Source organism: Phytophthora sojae, assembly GCF_000149755.1.
Source record: "Phytophthora sojae unplaced genomic scaffold PHYSOscaffold_2, whole genome shotgun sequence".
Classification (NCBI taxonomy): Eukaryota; Oomycota; class Peronosporomycetes; order Peronosporales; family Peronosporaceae; genus Phytophthora; species Phytophthora sojae.
Window position 1 is genome coordinate 10,970,840 of NW_009258116.1, and position 13,703 is coordinate 10,984,542.

The following is a 13,703-nucleotide window of genomic DNA, read 5'->3' on the forward strand; positions in this document are numbered from 1 at the left end:
TGGCTCTGTGCCCGCGTGCAACGCTATCGTGAAACCATACATGTCCTCGGCATCGACCTCTCGCGCGCGTTCGACACAATCGACCGCGTAAAGCTTGTAGAAGTACTCCAGACATTCTTACACGACGACGAGGTCCGATTGATCAAGGTTTTGCTCGCCGACACAAAGCTCTCTCTGCGCTCCGGGTCCAAGGCACAACACAGCTTCGATAGCAACATTGGAACGCCGCAGGGCGATGCGCTTTCACCGGTCCTGTTCGTCATCTACCTGGAAGCTGCGTTACGCGACCTCGCATCCCACCTCGGAGTAAATCGAACCCTACTCGACCAAATGATCGTCTATGCTGATGATGCAGACTTTGTCTGCCGCGATACCGAGCTGGTCCAGCGCATCCAAGCCGAAGCACCAGCAGTGTTCGCACGCTGGTCCCTCCCGATGAATGCAACTAAGCCAGAACAAACCATGATTCAGCGATGTACAGGCTCGTCGGGCTACTCCCGACACGCTCGGGCGACAGAAGAGGCGTGGCGCTCCACACAGAAGCTTGGCAGTCTACTCGGCGACTTAGAAGATCTGACACGACGCAAAATACTCGCAGCAGGCGCGCTACGTCGGCTCTGGACAATATGGATCCGGCCCCAGTACGTCAGTGACGCCACCAGAGTCCGGCTGTATAACTGCTATGTGCTTCCTGTTCTGCTGTACAACAGCGGAACGTGGGCACTGACGCCGTCCGAGCTGAGCGGACTCGAAAGCTTCCACCGCCGACAACTACGTAGCGTACTAAACATTCGCTACCCTCAGCGAATCTCTAACGCCACGCTCTACGAAATCTGTCAGGAACGCCCGCTCCGCCCCAGAATCACAGCAGCACGATGGCGTCTGTTCGGCCACATCCTGCGCCGGCCCGAGATCCCAGCGTACACCCCGTTGGCCGCCTACTTCGACTCGTCGTCCAAGGGAACCTGGCGTGGACGCCCACGCACGACACTACCGACTGTGCTCGATGCGGACCTTATCTCGAGCGGATACGCCTATCGCCTCGAGACCCGCCGTGACCTGGACCAACTTCGGCTGCTTGCACAAGAGAAACCTAAATGGAAAGCCCTCGAGAGGGCAATTGTCGCCGCACTGCCGGCGAAGAAGGACCCGACGTATGCGGACACCACCTTATGCCGTCGACTAGCAAAGCTGAGCCTAGCGACAGCATAGTGTGGCAACGCGAAAACGTAATACATTACATTTACACCAGCGACAACACCAATCCGGCAAACAGTGCGATGGTCTCCACTCAAGCGATCGTTCTCGGGTATGCCGCCCTCGCCGGTCTCTCTAATGACGGCGCTGGTAGCCACATCTCCGCCGAAGTAGGGCTGTCCGCCCAACAGCAGCAGCAGCAATACGCCCCGACAGCTGCCTCCACGCAGCTCAAGATCATGACCTTCAACGTGCGTACGTCCCTCGCCAACGACAAGTGCCCGAGCGGGTGCTGGGAGCAGCGCCGGTGGCGTGCGAAGCAGCTCGTGGACAAGTACGAGCCCGACCTCATCGGCACGCAGGAGGGCGCGCCCGACCAGATCAAGTTCTTCACGTCGAACCTGTCGTACGCGAGTCTGGGCGAGTGCGCGGGTGAGTGCAAGTGGAACGAGCGAGACAGCATTTTCTACAAGCCGGAGCGCTGGGAGGTGCTGGGCAACTCGACGTTCGCGCTGGTAAGCCACTTCAAATGGCTTCGCCATAGTATGCGTGAACGCAGTGACTAACCCGTCTTGTATTTTAGAGTGACACGCCTGAGGTGCTTGGCTCGAACACGTGGAACCTCGAGTATCTGCGTGCAGCGGTGATCGCTCGTCTTCGGGACCGTGTCACGAGCCAAGTCGTGTGTATCCTCAACACTCACTACGACATCACTCGTGGGCAGAACCAGTCGTCGGTGTTGGTGGCTCAGCGTATGAGCGAATATTGCCAGGACGGAGACGCGGTGTTTATGACCGGCGACTTGAACGCGATCCCGACATCACCTGCCGTGAAGTACCTTGCGGGTGATATTCCTTTCAATGGCTCGTATACTCCAATTCCCCTGTATGACTCGCTGATGGCTGCGGGTGCTGGCAACGCGACGTGGATCGGGTCTGGATTCGGCAATCATTCGTGGGAACCGTACAATTTCGACTACATTTTCACTCGTGACGACAAGGAGAAGTGTCTTCAGAACGCGTCGGTGCTGGTTGATCTGTTCGACGGATACTCGAGTTCGGATCATGCGGTTCCAATCTCGGAGTTCTGTTTGGGGCCTGAGTGCTCCAACTGCATTGGCCAACTGGATGCGAAACAGGGTGTGCAAATTCAACTTGGTGCACAAGTATCGCTTTAGACTTGCCTTATGCAGAAACATATACTTTGGACCAACAGCACGTGTGGTGATAACTCTAGCTTTTGCGACAGTATCATAAAGCAACGCGTACAACTTCCATTTTGGTCAAGAAAGATAGAGCAATCACACTTACTTGTTAAAGCTGCTGAGAAGTTTTGAGTGGAAGCGCAGCTTCGGGGCGTAGTAAGTAGCGGCTGAACTTCCATGTCATTCTTTGCTGCACGGAACGATACCACTGAAGTGTACGCACCAAGCATCGCGACATTACATAGTAACCAATTAATCAGTAGTTGATCCTGTGGGTCCGTCTTGGTCGCGCCGATGTGCCACGCAATGGCAGCGCTGATTGCTTGAGCGCCCTTGTATATCCCCGCGAAGTAGCCACACACAGTTGCGTTTCGGTCAGCAAGCGAGCCCATGTACCAGTACACCCAGGTATTGGATAATGCACCCCGAAAACGCCCCAAATCCCAAAGTTTTTCCCAAATGATTTAAGACCATGGGAACGTTTTGGTGCATATTTAGGACAGAATAACCTTCAGTATGAAAGAGCAGCACAGGGCGGACACTCGCGCGTTGGCTCTCGTCTGCGGACTTAGCGACGGGTCTGCGTGGGGGCCGCCCCTCTCTCGCTTCGCTCGGGGGGCGCCGCTGCGCGGCCTGCCCCACCCCCTTGTCCCTTACGCTAAGTTCCTCGTCTCGGCCAGGCGCGGTGTCTAGAAAAAAAAAATATCGGGTTGCAGTACTCGCGTTCGCTCGCTCGCACAGACACGCCCCCGCCTAATCGGCGGGTGTTGGCGATTAGTGAATGCATCGAGTGAGGCTCGCGCTCGCGTCCACTCGCCCTCGCCCATAGACTATAGACCATAATCAGTCAACTCCGTTTTGGTACATATTTGGGATAGTTTTACGAGAAGGCAGTCATATACTTGGCCCCAAATATGTACCTAAATGTTACAGAGACAATTCATTATTTGGGACATTTGGGGCGATTTGGGCACATATTTGGGATGCATTATCAGCTTCCTACACCCAGACTTGACACAGCGCATCGTTCCACCCGTAAAGCGTATACAGTAAAAACGGAGGAAGGAAAGCCGTAAAATCTGCTGCCACGTCGAGATTTCGCGAGCTTCCGTACTGCAAATTCAACTCTGACTGTAGAAACCACCCGATGACCCACGTAAAGTTCGCCAACAGAGTGAATAGAGCCAAAGAACGCACGCCCACGTCCTCCACTACAGATGAGTCAACCCCTCCTTGCTGTTGTGAGCAGCTCTGCACTATCGTGTTCAGCTTTACCCGCTTGCGGACTTGCGCGTCGAGAGCTCTGCCAACCAAGTACGCGGCAGCCATTTGTGCCAACCAGTAAAATGAACTCGCCAGACCACTCTTGCGCACATTGAACACACTCACGTTGAAAAAGGAGTGATACGTTTGCTGTATGCAAACAGCGGCAGTAGACACAGCATGGCACGTAGTTGCTTGGTCGTTGTCGTTTCAAACTGCTGTCTTAACTGCGCCCACCACGTCTCCCTGGATTTACCCACTTCGAAGCTATCGGCGGGGGTGGTACCATCCTCTCGAACGACTTGCCTAGAGTCAACAATCCCAAAAAATACGAGTAGAACGTCTGCGCTATCATCCCGACGAATACAGCATACATCAGCCCTGACGCATGCTCCGCCGGCATCCCACGCGTATCCGAGAAATGCAGACCTAAGCTGATGAATCCTCCCGAGGCGGCGCCTAGATTAAAGATGATCCAGAATGTGCTCAAGTACGAGCCTTGGTTCTCCGACGTAGCGTAACTCATGACCATGCGTCCTTGGGCCATCCACAGAAATCCAGTCGAGATCCCCAACGCAGCACAGGCCCTATAGTAAATCTCCAAAGACGAGTTGAGTACACGCGCCTCCCGATTGTAAAGCGCGGCCGCGTAGCAAACGTATCCCGCTGAGCCCAACATCAACGCAATCCGGACGTTCGTAATACGAGCTGCGACCAGTAAACTGCAAGTCGCAAAGCTCAAGTACACGATCACATTGCCCCGATACGCTACTGCAGGGTCTGACAGCCCGCTGGCGAACGACATTAGAGCGCTAAACAGACCGGGGCAGCAAAAGCACACGAAAGAGAGAACGAGAAGCTGCACAAACGCATCAGTCCGTCGCTTCATTTTTCACGAAGATTTTGTCCGACTGTTTGTCAGGCAACAGCATTCCAATTCAATCAATTACGGCCTGATGCAGTTGGAGCACTGCGAGCCCAGGCAGAACTCCGAGATCGGAACCGCGTGGTCCGAGCTCGAGTATCCGTCGAACAGATCAACCAGCACCGACGCGTTCTGAAGACACGTCTCCTTGTCGTCACGGGTGAAAATGTAGTCGAACTTGTACGGCTCCCACGTTTGGTTGCCGAAGCCATTACCGATCCACGTCGCGATACCAGCACCCGCAGCCGTCAGCGAGTCGTACATCGGAATCGGAGTGTTGGCGCCGTCCAGAGAGACCTCGCCTTCCAGGTACTTCACAGCAGCAGTGGTCGGAATAGCATTCAGATCCCCCGTCATAAACACCGCGTCTCCGTCCTGGCAGAACTCGCTCATACGCTGAGCCACCAACACCGACGACTGGTTCTGCCCACGAGTGATGTCGTAGTGAGTGTTGAGGATACACACGACTTGGCTCGTGGCACGGTCCCGAAGACGAGCGATCACCGCTGCACGCAGATACTCGAGGTTCCACGTGTTCGAGCCAAGCACCTCAGGCGTGTCACTCTAAAATACAAGACGGGTTAGTCACTGCGTTCACGCATACTATGGCGAAGCCATTTGAAGTGGCTTACCAGCGCGAACGTCGAGTTGCCCAGCACCTCCCAGCGCTCCGGCTTGTAGAAAATGCTGTCTCGCTCGTTCCACTTGCACTCACCCGCGCACTCGCCCAGACTCGCGTACGACAGGTTCGACGTGAAGAACTTGATCTGGTCGGGCGCGCCCTCCTGCGTGCCGATGAGGTCGGGCTCGTACTTGTCCACGAGCTGCTTCGCACGCCACCGGCGCTGCTCCCAGCACCCGCTCGGGCACTTGTCGTTGGCGAGGGACGTACGCACGTTGAAGGTCATGATCTTGAGCTGCGTGGAGGCAGCTGTCGGGGCGTATTGCTGCTGCTGCTGTTGGGCGGACAGCCCTACTTCGGCGGAGATGTCGACGGCACTGGAGACGCCGGCGAGGGCGGCAGCACCTAGAAGAATGGATGTCAGGGAAACCATGGTAGAATGGGTCGCTTGAATTGATCCGAGCTCGACTTGTAGAATTGGAAAGTGAGGCCAAGTGTGGAGACTGTATGTCGTTGCGTTGGCCCCTGGGTGGTTGGCTGGCCCCTGGAGCTGTTCATAGGCAATGTCTCCGTAGTCACTGTTGACAAAAGAGCCTAGCTTTGCTGAATGGACGACAGGATCGGGCAACAGGATCGGGTCTTATGGTAGAATATCATCAAATCTCCGGCCGCACTTAAGATGATAGGTATACAAATCCCCAGTCAAACGCCGGAGCATAACAGTATTGCCCTACCCCTTCCCAAAGTGTTATGCATACACAGTCCAAGATAGATTAGTCGTCCCGTTTGCTCATTGGTCGGAGCCTTGGGATGGATGGCACGGAGCGAGCGTAGCGAGCCCCCGCCTGCGGTGTGACAGTCCGTGTGCGTAGCACGCGGCTGCAAACCCAGGACCCAGCAATGCTCTACCTAGCAAACGGAGGCGACGCGTGCGAGCCGCAGCGGGCTTAGGGTTCTGGCCCAGCGAGCGCAGCGAGCCTTTAGGGGTTTTAGGTTCGCGCGTAGCGCGTAGCTGGGTGATAGTTAAAGGTGACCCCCCTCCTATCCGCATGTTTTGTGTACGAGTCGGAGAAGTCGGAGGGTCGGAGGTTTTTGGGTATGGAATGCATGCAATCATTACTCACCGACAGCAGGCTTACCTTCGCGTGGAAAAGATTCGTGTTGAGATGTGTTTGACTCGGTTAATCTGTTGAGTAGAATAGGCAATGCGTGAGTCGTGGCTGCGTGGGTGCCTGGGACGATTTAACCCTTTAATCAAGCAGCCCCCTCTCTCTAAGGCAGGAACTTACAATTCGTAGCAGAACACAGCGATTTACATGTTGTAGCAGGAGGATATCCAAGACATCTGGCTCGCTTGTTTGCGTTGAAGAGTTGAATGACGGATCACCTCAATCCAGAATGATCAACTAAAACAGCGCAAAGCCGCAACATTCGCTTCGTCGCAGAGTTGTCGATGGCCAGGACAACCGGCACTGAATGAAGCCTCTATCTAAGAAGACCAAAATATATGTACACTCCACTGCTGTACGTGTAAGGATGTGGGCGAACATGAGGCTCCCTCGATCCTCGATCGGACTCTACTCAGGCGGGGGACTGGTCGAGAGTGCGCTGTACTTTGGTCATTCTCGCGGACACCATAAGCTCTAGGAAGCCAGGGCGTAAATCTTCAATGCTCCAGGTGGTTGCAGCGAGCCGCACTTGCAGCCTATCTGAAGTATAATGTATTCAATGATTGCGAACGTTGGCAAATTATGGAGTGTGTGTGTACGACCCGTACAGACGACTGACCTAGGCGATGCAGTTCGAACACTCAGTCCCAAGGCAGAATTTAGACATCGGTACAGCGTGGTCGGAGCTGGAATAGCCGCCAAACGTGTCGACCAGAATGGTGCCGTTGCGCAGGCAGGTGTGGTCATCCCGGCGGGAGAAAATGTAGTCGTACTTGCAGTCCACGGGGTGATCCCCGAAGGAGGACCCGATCCAAGTAGGTCCGCCTGCACCTGCTGCAGTTAGCGTTTCGTACAGCGGGATCGGCGTGTTGGCTCCGTTGATTGGGCCTTGGTTAGCGAGGTACAAGACCGCCGCGCTCTGAGGGACAGCGTTCAGGTCGCCAGTCAAGAGTACGGTGTCTGTCGCCTGGCAATGCTGCTTCAGCCGGTCTGCAACCAGAACCGCCGACTGCGGCTGACCCAGGGTGATGTCGAAGTGCGTGTTCAACATGCACACAACACGACCACTGGTCTTGTCGCGGAAGCGGGCGACAACTGCAGCGCGCAGGTACTGGAGCCCCCACGTGTTTGATGGCAGCACGTTGGGGGTATCACTCTGTTATCGTTACAGCATGGCCCAAAATGTTAGTGGTATGTCAGTAAAATGCTAAGAAGAAGTCATGCTGTGCACAACGTACCAAAGCGAACGTCGACGTCTCCAGTAGATCCCAGCGATCGGCCTTGTAGAAAATGCTGTCGCGCTCGTTCCATTGGCAGTCGCCCGCGCACTCCCCCGTGCTGGCGAACGAAAGCTGGCTCTGGAAGAACTCGATTTGGTCGGGGGCTCCCTCTTGAGTTCCGATGAGGTCGGGCGCGTATTTCTCCACGAGCTGCTTGACGCGCCACTTGCGTTGGTCCCAGCAGCCACTCGGACACGGGTCCTTGGCGATAGACGTTCGCAAGTTGAAGCTCATGACCTTCAGTGAAGGAGCAGCGCTACAGCTCAGCCCGTACGCGCCACCGAAAGCTGCAAGTGCGAGAAGAGTAGGGATGAGTTGCATAGCAGACTGAAAGCCTTGATGTGGTTGGTGCGCCTTGGTCCTTGCCAGCAAATTCAAATGTGAGCTCTGATGTAAGGAGTACGAATGATCGTGGAACGGGTTCTTGATTCCTCTCTCTCTCCAGCGTTTCCATAGAATACCGTTGTGCGCGTTCGCTGATCATTTGTAGGCAAACGTGCGAGCTTGTTGGCCACGCACTCCAAATTCTTGAAGTCGAACGTTTCTGAGAACAAAGTGACTGGCGTCTAGTTTGGGATCGAGCAGACAACACAGAAATAGTGCTTTTGAAGTTGCAAACAAATTCACCCGATGCCCTTCATTCGCTTCTGGTGAATACGAAGCTGAAGTGGTGGCTGACGTCCGCATACGTGTGAGGGGAAAAGGTCAGGCAGCAAAAATGAATATGGCGCGAAAGCTCACAACCGTGCTACGGATTCCTTCCGAGCGTGCAAGACGTCAGACTGCTATCCATGTTACTGACCAAGCGGACCGCCTTCGAGCGCACGCGACCGCGCTCGTCATGGACATCTCTCAAGCGCGCACGGCCAAGAGACTAACGCTCCACATGAGCCAAACATGATTCGAGTCGGGTGGTGTGTGGTGCTCTTCTTTCATGTTTTCAACGCTGTTTACGCGAGCTCCCTCGCGTACATTTACCACTACATGGCATCGCCTATCATGGACTATTACGTTCAGCTGCTGCAAATGATGCCGCAGAAAAACTACAGCGGAGTCATTACCCTCTACGCGTGCATCGGAGCCATGAACTTCTACAGCGCAGTGAAGATGTCTTGTTACTCGCTGTATTACAAGAGATTGGTATTCGGCAAGATGAAAGACCTGCAGAAGTTTCCGGGTGATGATGATAGAAAGATTCCCGAACGGCTGACAAGGTTTCAGGCATTCAAGCGTTTTGCTGCTGGATTTGCACGAGCTATCAGTGCGAGGGGCGAGTGGTTCGACGTCGTCTTACTTATGCGGGAGGTCTCGGAGATCGCTTCGCAGACCGTCCAAGCGCACTCCTCGAGCTTCCTCATCAGCAGCGTTTGGATGAATCAGGTGTTTGCAGGCTTGATCTTCTTGAATACTTTCGCGAACACGCTGGTGCACTACAACCTAGAAGAGAAGGTGGGTCTGAGACGTTTGTACAGCACTGCGATCGACCTGGCGCTCGATTTTGCGTGGGGATTCCTTATCCCCTGCAAAATCATATTCGTCTACATATCGTTGTTTATGGAGAACGACGGATCGTTTCCAGATGATTTCAACAACTCGGACACGCTGATGATCATGGCGATCCTAGAGTGCAACCAATTTTTTTATGGTCAGTTGGCTCGATGCCGTCACGACGACTTTACCCTACTTGAACATGCTGTCGGGTTTACGAAGCATAAAGTTTCTAGTTCAGCATGACATGGAGGTGATTCGAGCTGTGATGTCGGCAAAAGTCTGCCCCACAGAGGCAGCGCTGAATCTTGCTAAGCTGGAGAATGTAGTACTTCCTGGCCACCAGGAAGTCCGAGTATCAGGTAAAGCACCAGCTTTTGAGGAAAATCAGGTTGAAACCAAACGCAGTATCTGGGGAAGACGAGTTGCAGCAGGCATTGTGGCGATCATGCCTATTTGTGGTGTATTTGTGCTGCTCACCTCCATCGCGTCGTCAGGAATATTTTTTGGGAGTGATGATACGTGTGCAGCGGGCTGCAAACTGCGAATGCACCCGTAGTTCACACGTCAGTGCGCTTGCTCGGTAATGGAAATCAACTGCTTCGAACGAGGTATCACTGGTCGTGAGAGCGAGATGCGAGATATTTTCCAGTCCCTGGACGCTAGAGTTCTCAACTCTCTCATCATCTCTCACTGTCCCGAGCTTGTTGTCACCGAGGATATCCGCCGCTTCGGCAGTCTGAAGGCGCTTGAGTTGTACAACTCAACAATTATCGAGTGGCCCGCGAATGCGTCCCTTTCACTTCCCCACCTGCCTTACCTGGTCACTCTGTACATCGTACGCTCTCGACTTTCCGGTCTGCCCGACGGCTTGACAAGTGACTTTTCATCAAACATCGTGGACGTTGAATTCGTGGCGACCGACTTGGGTGGACCGTTGCCTGACGACCTTGACACGAAGTGGCCATCGGTTGTGATGCTGTACTTGGAGCATTGCGGGCGTCAAGAGTTCCCGACAGCTCTGTCCAATATGGTGCTGATAGATCTATCGCTGGTGGATAACAACATTTCCGTAGTCCCCGACAGCTTGAGCGACAGCTCCATGTACGTCATGCTGGACCGCAACCCGCTGGATCGCATCCCGGACAGCTTTGGGTCGCTGGAACAGCTGAACTACCTCACAGTTCAATACACCAACATATCGACGTTGCCTCCGTGGCTGCAGGCCGAAGACGCCTCCATCAACTTGCGAGCGACGGGCACGCCCTACTGCCGCGACCTGCCGCCGGATAGCCCCGAGGCAGAATTCGCGTGGTGTGCGACGGAAGACTACAGCAACGGCATCTTCCCTCTCGCCAAGCGTGATAGAGATCGAGCCATCCACGCAGGATAGCGGTCGCATGGTCAACCGAACCAACCGCTGGGCGTTGATGATCCGTCACGGATCGCATTAACCACCTTTTGAGCTGTACCACCACAGGTTATGGTGTGCATTATTATAGTAGCATGCTGCACAGAAATAGACAGGGTGTGTAGTAATTCAGTACTACAGTAGTAGATACAGCAGCAGTCTAATGAGCTCCCAAAGATTTACTAGGATAATCTATAGTATCCACATAAGTGCGATTCACAGCTAGTAACTACGAATTGAGAACTGACCGGATACGATTGATCTCGGAATCAATTCGGCGGAGTTGGAAGTAGATAGGTGCTGCTTTGTAGTTTGCTGTTATACTGCTGCGTAGTCTACTGTAGAGTCGTGTGCATTTCGTAGAGAACTTAAATAATAATGAATGAAACAATTGGATGGAGCGCGTTTCGGTGGTTCGATATCTCAGTTATCCATGCCACGGGAGCCCAGATCGACAGCAGGAGTCCTATTCAAGCCCATTGCATGCTAAAGTGTTGGGATTCAATGCCATTTGCGGCCACTCTACGTACTGGTAGACATGGCCCCGTCTGTATTACGACCGTAATAATACAAACTACAACTATAGTAATGCAGCTAATACATAAGCCAGATAGTGGTGCACCCAGTAGCAATACAGTAGGCATGGGGTGCTGTATTAATACCGTATTGAGTATTACCACTTAATGGATCCGTGCCAATGCTTGTCGCCACGCGCCTGGGCATCTGATTGGCCCATTCAAGTGTACTAATCGCGACGCAATCACATTCACTCTCTTGGGGCTACCTTCGTGCAACACGGATCCTGATAGCGGCCGAGGTGGTCTCACTTCCGCTTTGATCTCGGCGTCAGCAAGCATGTCGCTGCTCCACGGGCGCAGCATCTTCCTGCGCGGCGTGCGGCGCCTCGAGGCCGTCCAGCACGCGCGCTGCACGCCCGCCTCGTCGTCCTTGTGCCTGGGCAGACGCCGGCCCGCGCACTTCGCCCTCCCGGCGCTGGGCAACGGCGTGCTGAGCTTCTCCACGTCGGCGCAGGACGAGCGCGACCAGCACAAGAAGACTCTGACCAAGCACAAGCCGCTGAACGCGCTGAGCGGCATGGGCCTGGACCGCCCGCCCGACACGGCCAAGGAGATCCTGAGCTTCCTCATGGGCCACCTGTGGCCCAACGACGACTCGAAGGAGGCCAAGGAGATCAAGCAGAAGGTGCTCGTCTCAGCAGGCCTCGTGGTGGCGGCCAAGGCGCTGACGATCCAAGTGCCCTTCATCTTCAAGGAGCTAGTGAACAGCATGGGCGACGCCTCCAGCGCACTGGCTGGCTCGCCCGAGATCGCGGTGCCGCTGGCCATGGTGCTTGGATACGGCCTGGCTCGGTTGAGCGCCAGCGCGTCCTCGGAGCTGGCCAACGGTGTGTTTGCGACGGTGGCCCAGAAGACCATCCGCAAGGTGGCCGTGCGCGTGTTCAACCACTTGCACTCGATGGATCTGAAGTTCCACTTGGACCGGCAGACGGGAGCGCTCTCGCGCATCATTGACCGTGGCTCGAGGTCGATCGACTTCGTGCTGCGCGCCATGGCGTTCCGCGTGGTGCCGACTGTGTTGGAGATTGGACTGGTGAGCACCATCATGGCTACGAGCTTCGGACTGCCGTACGCCGGTGTGACGCTCGGAACGCTTACTGCCTACACGACGTTTACGGTTCTCGTTACGCAGTGGCGAGACGAGATTCGTCGCGAAATGAACCGCCGCGAGAATGAGGCTGGTGCCAAGGTCATTGACTCGCTCATGAACTACGAGACGGTCAAGTACTTTAACAACGAAGAGCACGAGACTGCGCGCTACGACGAGTCGCTCAAGGGCTACCAGGAAGCGGCACTCAAGACGCAGACGTCGCTGGCGATGCTGAATGCTGGACAGAACGGCATCTTCAGTGTTGGTCTCACTGCCATCATGTACATGGCGTGCGAGGGTATCGCTGCCGGCACGCTTACCGTCGGTGACTTGGTGCTTGTGAATGGTTTGCTGTTCCAGCTGTCCATCCCGCTGAACTTCATCGGCAGCATCTACCGTGAAGTACGCCAGTCGGTGACGGACATGGAGTCCATGTTCAAGCTGGGTGCTGTGGCACCGGTTATCACTAACCCGGACGAGACGTTGAGTCTCAAGGGCAGGGAGCCCAAGTCGATCGAATTCCGGGACGTGGATTTCGGTTACCGGTCTGAGCTTCCGATTTTGCGCAAAACGTCGTTCAAGGTGGAGGCGGGCAAGCGCGTTGCCATCGTGGGCACGAGTGGCTCCGGCAAATCCACGGTTCTCCGCCTGCTCTACCGATTCTACGACCCGCAGAACGGCTCAATTCTTATCGACGGCAAGGATATCCGCCAGCTGAGTCTGGACGAGCTGCGTCAGGCGATCGCTATCGTCCCGCAGGACACCGTGCTGTTCAACGACACCATCTTCTACAACATCAACTACGGTCGTCTGGACGCGACGCCGGAGGAGGTGATGAATGCCGCTCGCGTCTCGCAGATCCACCGCTCGATCGAGTCGTTCCCCGACGGATACAACACGCGCGTGGGAGAGCGCGGTCTGAAGCTTTCCGGTGGCGAGAAGCAGCGCGTGTCGATCGCTCGCGCGATGCTCAAGGACTCGCCGATCCTGCTGTTCGACGAGGCCACCAGCGCGCTCGACTCGGAGACCGAGTCGGAGATCGTGCGCGAGTTCGCGTCCATCGGCGAGAACCGCACGTCGCTGATCATTGCGCACCGCCTGTCGACCATCCAGGACGCGGACGAGATCATCGTGTTCGACAAGGGCCACGTGATCCAGCAGGGCTCGCACGAGGAGCTGCTGCGCGATGTTGAGGGCAAGTACGCCGAGATGTGGGCGCGCCAGAACCACCACGTGCTCGGGCTGCTCGGCAGCGGCGACAACGAGGACGAAAAGGTGTAGAGGAGACGGAGGAGAGTGTGTATAGATCCCGTCGTGTCCCGTGGAGCTACTGTTGCTGTAGATTTCAGCAAAAAAGGCAACAAGAGGCTTGATCCCGTCAGTTTCTACTGTCAAACTTCATATTTCAGTCCTAGCTTCAATTTTACGTTACAACCTAAAATTGCGTCTGCTAGAAATAGCGGCAGCGCATCGCTC

The 13,703-nt window shown here is 55.1% G+C and overlaps 7 protein-coding genes across 7 annotated transcripts; 4 read left to right on the top strand and 3 right to left on the bottom strand.

Moving 5' to 3' along the window:
- Positions 1–667: 667 nt before the first annotated feature.
- Positions 668–1,244, top strand: PHYSODRAFT_285178 (hypothetical protein; the record flags this gene model as incomplete). The annotated part of the gene is given in 2 exon segments (XM_009523251.1): positions 668–1,007; positions 1,018–1,244. Coding segments are annotated over 2 exon segments (247 nt in total), but the record flags the coding sequence as incomplete, so codon positions are not given.
- Positions 1,245–1,280: 36 nt separating this feature from the next.
- PHYSODRAFT_555716 (hypothetical protein) lies at positions 1,281–2,374 on the top strand (the record flags this gene model as incomplete). The annotated part of the gene is made up of 2 exons (XM_009523252.1): positions 1,281–1,712; positions 1,781–2,374. 2 exons carry the CDS (start codon positions 1,281–1,283, stop codon positions 2,372–2,374), a joined length of 1,026 nt encoding a protein of 341 aa, XP_009521547.1.
- Positions 2,375–3,887: 1,513 nt separating this feature from the next.
- On the bottom strand, positions 3,888–4,469 carry PHYSODRAFT_327174 (hypothetical protein; the record flags this gene model as incomplete). Its single annotated transcript, XM_009523253.1, has 1 exon — positions 3,888–4,469. One exon carries the CDS (start codon positions 4,467–4,469, stop codon positions 3,888–3,890), a length of 582 nt encoding a protein of 193 aa, XP_009521548.1.
- Positions 4,470–4,610: 141 nt separating this feature from the next.
- PHYSODRAFT_555718 (hypothetical protein) lies at positions 4,611–5,645 on the bottom strand (the record flags this gene model as incomplete). The annotated part of the gene is made up of 2 exons (XM_009523254.1): positions 4,611–5,153; positions 5,222–5,645. Coding segments are annotated over 2 exons (967 nt in total), but the record flags the coding sequence as incomplete, so codon positions are not given.
- Positions 5,646–6,999: 1,354 nt separating this feature from the next.
- PHYSODRAFT_297590 (hypothetical protein) lies at positions 7,000–7,981 on the bottom strand (the record flags this gene model as incomplete). Its single annotated transcript, XM_009523255.1, has 2 exons — positions 7,000–7,536; positions 7,619–7,981. The coding sequence occupies 2 exons, from the start codon at positions 7,979–7,981 to the stop codon at positions 7,000–7,002; spliced, it is 900 nt and encodes a 299-aa protein (XP_009521550.1).
- Positions 7,982–8,659: 678 nt separating this feature from the next.
- PHYSODRAFT_312327 (hypothetical protein) lies at positions 8,660–10,870 on the top strand (the record flags this gene model as incomplete). The annotated part of the gene is made up of 5 exons (XM_009523256.1): positions 8,660–9,285; positions 9,311–9,473; positions 9,531–9,611; positions 9,708–10,509; positions 10,857–10,870. 5 exons carry the CDS (start codon positions 8,660–8,662, stop codon positions 10,868–10,870), a joined length of 1,686 nt encoding a protein of 561 aa, XP_009521551.1.
- A 544-nt stretch (positions 10,871–11,414) lies between these two features.
- Positions 11,415–13,508, top strand: PHYSODRAFT_484119 (hypothetical protein; the record flags this gene model as incomplete). The annotated part of the gene is made up of 1 exon (XM_009523257.1): positions 11,415–13,508. The coding sequence occupies one exon, from the start codon at positions 11,415–11,417 to the stop codon at positions 13,506–13,508; it is 2,094 nt and encodes a 697-aa protein (XP_009521552.1).
- Between the last annotated feature and the right edge of the window lie 195 nt (positions 13,509–13,703).